Here is a 7310-nt window from a genome sequence, read left to right on the forward strand (position 1 = left end):
TCTGCAGACAAAAAAGTAATGAAATCAAAGTTCTACAAGTTGAGTGGGTTTGGTTTGCAATCAGTTCAACAAGAACTGCTTGTTCTTGTTAAATATTGATCAGCCATTCTAAAGGGTCACATTTCACAATTAAATCACACTTTGTTAACCTATGGTTTACTGATTAAATTATGATTTTAAGAATGCAAAGGCAAGGTGCACACAGCAGGTTAAACCAAAGCCAAACAAGCCACATTAACCAGCAGACTATGTCAGTGCTTAATTATATCCCATATTAATTGTCCCTTATATTAATCTATTAATATAAATATATTAAAAATATTTTACTCTGATGATTTACATTTGGAAAAGAACAAAATAGAGTTGCTTGTTTGTTGGTTTATTGTTTTTAGTATAATATTAGATGTTATTCAAACCTGTCAATAAGTGGCTTTTTTGCATATAGCAGCCTAAGTACTAATAAGCATGACAACTGAGTGTAATTTTCTGAATTAAAATTAACTTGATTTTAGTACTTTGCTCTGTATCAATGTTTACACACTTAATAAAGCTAAAATCGAAACCTGAACTAAACCACACAGAATTTTATGTCAAGTGTATGAGAGTAGACTCCTATTTTTATCACTTGTAAGTACTATGTATGAAGAAAGATTTCATGAACCTCATAACTTGAGAAGTGAAAGATAAAAACCTCTACAAATTATATGCATAATATGATTTCTACTGTCATGTTTAAAATCATGTTTTGGTCTATGATGATTACATGGATTTAGAGCACTATCACAATAATCCGTCTGTTAATTGAAATGAGGAATATAAAACCAAGCTGAGATTGTCTAATGTTAAAAGCTAAACAGACTTGAGAGTGGTTATGATTTGGACAAGATTTCATCAAAAATTCAAGAATTCTGGACTAGACTATGAATGAGAGTTTTAGAATACTGAAATGGATATTGCTGTGGAGATGTTTGTCTGTATACAGCATATCTTCATTCTTATTCAAGTAAAAGATTTACCCTCTTATTTAACTTTTTATTAATATAATGGGATAGCTAATCCTGTGGAACTTGAGAAAGATGATCCTGGTTGGTGAAACATTAGCAAATACATACTTTCATTTTTATTAAAGCCAAACATTTGCCCTCTTCTTTAATTTATAGCATATATAAAATAATCTGACAATTAAAACTACTGAACTTGAGAATGGTGATTCTATATTTTAATAACATTAGCAAAGGTATTCAATGATTGTTAAAATGAATGATGAGGAAACGCATCTTATTTCTTAACAGATCTGATTAGGATATGGACTAAAGAAAATGATTCCTGGAGAAATTCATCCTCCATAATTTTGTGATAGGTAAAAAGAGTGGTTATGAACTGGGATAGCCAGTTCTCTGTTATGGAGGACAGAGCTTATTAGGTTGGATGATTTGGGATCAGTCACTCTTTCTTTTGCCTCTAGAGTAGAAAGTAATAAAATATTTTTTTTACCAAATCGTACCAGACCAGTATGGTTCTATGGGTAGTTCTCAACTTACGATTATTCATTTAATGACTGTTTGAAGTTACATCACTGCTGAACATTGACTTATGAGCAGTCCTCCCATTTATGGTCATTGCACAAAATTCATGTGATCAAAATTTGGGTGCTTGTAATTGGCATGTATTTATGATAGTTGCAGAGCCCCACGGTCTTATGATCACCATTTATGATCTTTCCAGGGACTTCTGACAAGCAAATTCGAAGGCAGAAACTACATTCATTTAATAGTGGCATAATTCATTTAATGAGTTAACATCCATGGAAAAAAAGATCATAAAATCAAGTGCGTCTTAATGACTGCATCACTTAGTGATGGAAGTTCCAATCACAATTCTAGGTTAAGGATCACTTATATTATAGCTCATAATTTATAAGTATGCTTCATCCAGGAATGGATTCCTTTGGGCTGATGAATGGAAAGCAAAGGAACTTTCCCCCCACTTTTGATTTCTTTCCTTAATTTTCATTTATTTTTACTACTACTCTTTCATTAAGAAATAAGGAAATAAGGAAAATTTACTCCAATTTTCCTATAGAGCATAGAACAGAATCTATACTGAGCATAAGACGTATGAATTTTAAAACTGTAGTCTTAGAAGCAGATGAAGAGGAATAAACATAATGCTAGTGTGAGAGATCCTATGATTTCAGTAATATTTCAAACATGTGCACATAATGTCCATCCTAATATTAATTTTTATACAAAATGAACTTACCTGAACTGTGTAACTTTACTTCCCTTATAATCATTTTGAAGTTCACTTGCATGTAACATATCATCTATCTAAATATACAAAGATGAACAATATAAAACATTGTAGAATATATTTTATATTTTTCTAATATAAAAAATATAAAAAGTGATATCTAAAAAAAATCCCCTGAACTCCTCTTCCTATAAAGGCAAGAAATATAAGAAATATTCAGGTTTTTTTCTTACAAATTAATATTTTTTAAATAATATCATGGCTTTGTTGATGTAGATATATATATAAATAGAGAAAAGAAAGCTGATCCGACAGACAGACAGATAAACTTTGGTTAATTCAGCAGTTACATTTTTCTGCTCAAAAATAATGACCATGAAGGAAAAGGATACACACATACATATGCATACACTAATTGATTTATATCAATTGACTGTCAGGGGCAAATAATCAGGACCATTCTTGCACATAGGCTTGAATAAATCTTCTATGTTGAAACCTTTTTCAACATAGAAGATTTATTCAAGCCTATGAGCAAGAATCAATCTATGGTCAGCACTAAATTGGCAATAGATAAACATCAACGGAATTCAACGGGACTAGATTCGGATCTCTTGTGGCAATGTAAAGAACTGTAAACTTATGACATGTTTAACTTGGACAAGTGCTCATGTTCTGAGTTCCACAACCAATGTCATCTAAGTGGCCCTTATAGTTCCCATCATGACTGTGTTTAAAAATGTTTGAAAACCTGGTTATCCCTTCAGGCCTTGAATTATGGTGGGTGGCAAATCTCTTATAAGAATATTCTTTGGTTAGCTCACATGGTTTCCTTCTCTAGACAGGCTCTTTTCTATGTTTTATTTGTTCTTAGCATTGTAATATTGTATACTATATACCATTTTTGAATTTGCTTGCTTTCTAAACTTTTCTGTCTATACTGTAGTTCTATGTAATTATTTAACCTGCAGTATATTGCCATTCTATTGTAGAGAAACTTTGAACAGCAAAAAGGTTTTTAAAAAATCAAAATTTAAAAGCAGTAATATAAAAATAAAATACATACCTGACCATACTTGTCAGCAACATTATATATTTACATTTAAAGTGGGCTTGTATGTCAATCTAATTCAATATCTATGGGAATATTTAGATAGTTAAAACCTTTTAAAAAGACGTCTTGCACATAGGCTTGAATAAGTCTTCTATGTCTATGAGTGTGACATTGCAGGCAGATAATAGAGAAGTCACTACAACAGGGAAGGGATTACCTTTAATTGATGAACACAGAACATGCCATCTCTTATGGACTTATACATGCACATGCATGGTGGCACAATGAGTAGAATACAGTTTTGCAGGCCAATTCTGCTGGCTGTCAGCAGTTTGACTGTTATTGGCTCAAGGTTGACTCAGCTTCCATCCTTCCGAGGTCAGTAAAATGGGAACCTAGATTGGTGGGGGCAATATGCTGACTCTGTAAACCTCTTAGAGATGGCTGTAAAACATACATAAGTTTAAGTGGTATTGCTTTTATATTCTTCTCACTTGCACATTCATTCACATATATTGATAGGGCATTGACTTATTTAATCAAAAAAGGGAAGGTGGAAATACAGAAATAATTCAGTAAAAATAAGTTTATCTTTACCATTTGCTGAACATCAAAGGCAAGAACTTTGAAGTCTACTGATGATTTATTTTGCAAAGCAGGGGTGAACAATGCTCCTGATTTTATTGTAAATATTCCCTTTGCTTCATGGTCTTTTAGTCCTGATTTTAAAAAAAAGGATAGTGAGAAAGCAAATTGTTTCTCTCATTCTATTATTAGTTTAGACTTTTTTTTTTGCATTTTTTCTATCTATGAATAGATATGAATGGATGGATTCATGCAAATAGAGATGGAATAAATATTTAATTGTATATATTGTCATTATAAACAGTTTTCATTCTATTTCTAGCATTGAAACAGAGGTGGTATTCAGCAGGTTCTGACAGTTCTGGAGAACTGGTACCAGAAATTTTGAGTAGTTCAGAGAACCAGCAAATACTACCTAACTGGCCCTGCCCCCATCTATTCTCTGCCTCCTGAGTCCCAGCTGATTAGCTGGGTCTTCTTTTGTTGCCCTGCACAGGAGAATGGAAAGCAGGTTAGTGGGGTGGGGAGGGAATGGGATTTTACAGTATCCTTCCCCTGCCATGCTCACCAAGCCATGCCCCCACCAAGCCATGCCATGCCCACCAAGCTACACTCACAGAACCGGTAGTAAAATTGTTTGAATCCCACCATTGCATTGAAGTAATGCAAGTGTACTTTTCCAAACTTGGATAGAAATCAAAAGGTGGAAGATGTAAGAATTAGATGCAGTGAAAGGGTGAGAAAACCTGAGTCAAAGAAAGTTTATTGAATTAATAAACAATCACTGGAACAACTGTAAATAATATCATTTAAAAAGCAGAGAACATAGGAGCCTATCTGGCCAGAATGAAATGGCTACACAGATTAATGATCAACTACAGGAGGTGAGGGAGCTTTGGCAAATGTTGTAGTCAATCAGATAGATTCTTGCTAGATCAAAAACCCTATGTTTAAAAGGGCTTAAGACAACTTAGAACACAAAACAATTCAAATCATGGGACCTAATGGAGAGCGACATCATATTTTTCTGTACTCGGGAAACAATGGATGATCCATTCTGACAACAGCATAAGCAGAAACTCCAAGACTATTCTCAGTTCAGACAGAACACAAACAACTGAACTATTCTGTACTAATGATGCTACAGTTGAAGACCAGGATGTGGTTGTGGGAGAATATGTATTTTTTAAAAAGCCAGGTCTGATGTTTAGAAGTTTATGAAGTTGATACAAATTGAGAACACTTAGATTCATGTTTCTGGAAAATAGTGTTGTGTTATCTTTTACAGATCTAAATATATGGTCAACCAACCCTATTCACATACTGAGAATTATATTAGTGCTTTATTGTCAGATAAAATGACTTCTTTATATTAGCCTCCTTTATAATACAGTGCTGATAGGTATATGATATAAACTGAGTTATTAATTTAAATTTCATCAATCTTGCTGTATTGTTTTATTTACTTTAATGAATTACATAGACCAGGGGTCCCCAAACTTGGCAACTTTAAGACTTGTGGATTTCAACTCTCAGAATTCTCAGAGTTGAAGTCTACAAGTCTTAAAGTTGCCAAGTTTGGAAACCTCTGACATAGACCATATTGGACCTAAGAAGAGGCTTAGAGTTGTTTTTAATTCATACTAATAAAACCATAGAAAACTGATATAATACATATAAAAATATGTATGGCTTTAGTCATGTAAATCAATAGTTTCAAGTTGGATTAATATTGCTGAGATACTAGTGAGAGAGCAATAATAGGCAGACAATTTTAGTATGAGGTATGATATTAGGAAGCTAATACTTTCAGAGTATTATTAGAATGAAAGATTAACACTTCTCTTAGGCATGAAACAGTTTTTTTATAAATAGTTTTTTGCAGTTTACCATTGATTGGTATACAAAAAATGATAATTAGAACATATTTTTAAAGTTTGTTTAAAATAAATTAAATATAGCACTAACTTCTCAGATATATAGTTAATCAATATCTTATAAATATATCATGCTGTTACAAACTTCCAGGGTAGAATGTCTGCTTTTAATATGTAGCTTTTTTCAAGTAGTCATTACAGTATCAAACAATATGAGCAATTAAATACTGTATATATCAACAGCAATTTAAGATTGTTCATTTTCAACATAGAACTAATTACAAAGTTGTAGTTTCTTACCTTGTTCAGTTGTCTTGTTGAACAACCATAGAAATGTTAATAAAACAATACAAATACATAGGGAGATTATAAATAGAACAGTGAGAAAAAGTTCATAGTTGTTAAAAGGGATGTTTGTCTTCTTGAATCCCACTTTTTTATTCATTTTGATCTGGGAACTGAAATTGCTGCCAGTTTCCTGTAATTTTGAGAATAATAGTTATAATTTGAGGATGGGTATATAATTAAGATGATTCTAGTTAATTATTTATTTTTATATACTGCTGGACTCAATGATTCCAGAGGTTTACATCATAAGACATGAAAAAACAAAAGGCTTTAATCATAATGCATTTAATAATTTCATTTCTAGGTTCCATCATATAGTAGACTTTATATCCAAAGAAAAAGTACTAATGATAGTAATGTCCAGAAGATAATATTTTTCAAGATAACATATGTACATATTCAAAAGCCAGGGCTGTAAATGTTAATCTTCAACTTTGCATTATTTTTTGATGTGCTACTAGCGAAATTGCAATGAAATTGCACATTGATACTTTCAGTTGTTTAGCTTATAGTTACTTCCAAGTGCTGGAAATTATGGATCAATTTACCTTTGTACCTGGCAAGAGATAAATCAAAATGTAAAGTAGTAATGGGAAATCTGCTGGACAAGAAATACACCTAAAATATTTTTGGAGCCTGTGAGATGCAAAGTGGCTAGAGGACCTTCACATATGAGGACAAGGAAATTTTAAGGAGAATTTATTATAAACTTGGATTTTTTTAGAAGCTTTCAGTTTTTACAAATTACGATTGAAGTTCTAATGTATGCAAAAGTAGAACTGAGGATCACCTGTTTCCATGGAGTGAAAAGTTGTTTTTTATGTAGCTGGAAAAAAAGGCATTTAAACATAAAAAATGTACATATAAGAGAGAACAGTGAAGATGAATATGCTATTCTAGTTCATTACCTTATTTTTTTATAGTCCTACCAAATAGTACCTTAAGACAATTGGCTTAGCTGGCAAACTCTGGACGTTCATAGTGACTGACTGTTCCCTCTAAAGAGAGCTATAGTAGATACAGTATATGATATAACTTATTCTGATCACTAAAATCTCCTACTGGTTTCATTTAATAACAGAAATGGTATCTCAACAACAATATTAAAGACATATTTATATGCCACTTTCCATATGTAGCATGAGGGATTGATACCGCATTCAAAAACATAATTGGGGAAACATCTCATTTTA

At 32.2% G+C, this 7310-nt stretch overlaps 1 protein-coding gene across 1 annotated transcript in view; it reads right to left on the reverse strand.

The window, feature by feature from the left end:
* TMPRSS15 (transmembrane serine protease 15) overlaps positions 1 to 7097 on the reverse strand; it is a 67439-nt gene extending 60342 nt beyond the window's left edge. The window contains exons 1-4 of the mRNA XM_087967529.1: positions 7057 to 7097; positions 6666 to 6673; positions 3905 to 4026; positions 2263 to 2330 (exon numbers count right to left, since the gene is read on the reverse strand). Coding sequence (XP_087823655.1) covers positions 2263 to 2330; positions 3905 to 4026; positions 6666 to 6673; positions 7057 to 7097 — 239 coding nt within the window. The remainder of the gene's footprint in view (positions 1 to 2262; positions 2331 to 3904; positions 4027 to 6665; positions 6674 to 7056) is intronic.
* Between the last annotated feature and the right edge of the window lie 213 nt (positions 7098 to 7310).

This window comes from Notechis scutatus, chromosome 5, assembly GCF_049901735.1.
Source record: "Notechis scutatus isolate UNSWTSFEM ecotype Mainland chromosome 5, rNotScu1.2, whole genome shotgun sequence".
NCBI classification, from domain to species: Eukaryota; Metazoa; Chordata; class Lepidosauria; order Squamata; family Elapidae; genus Notechis; species Notechis scutatus.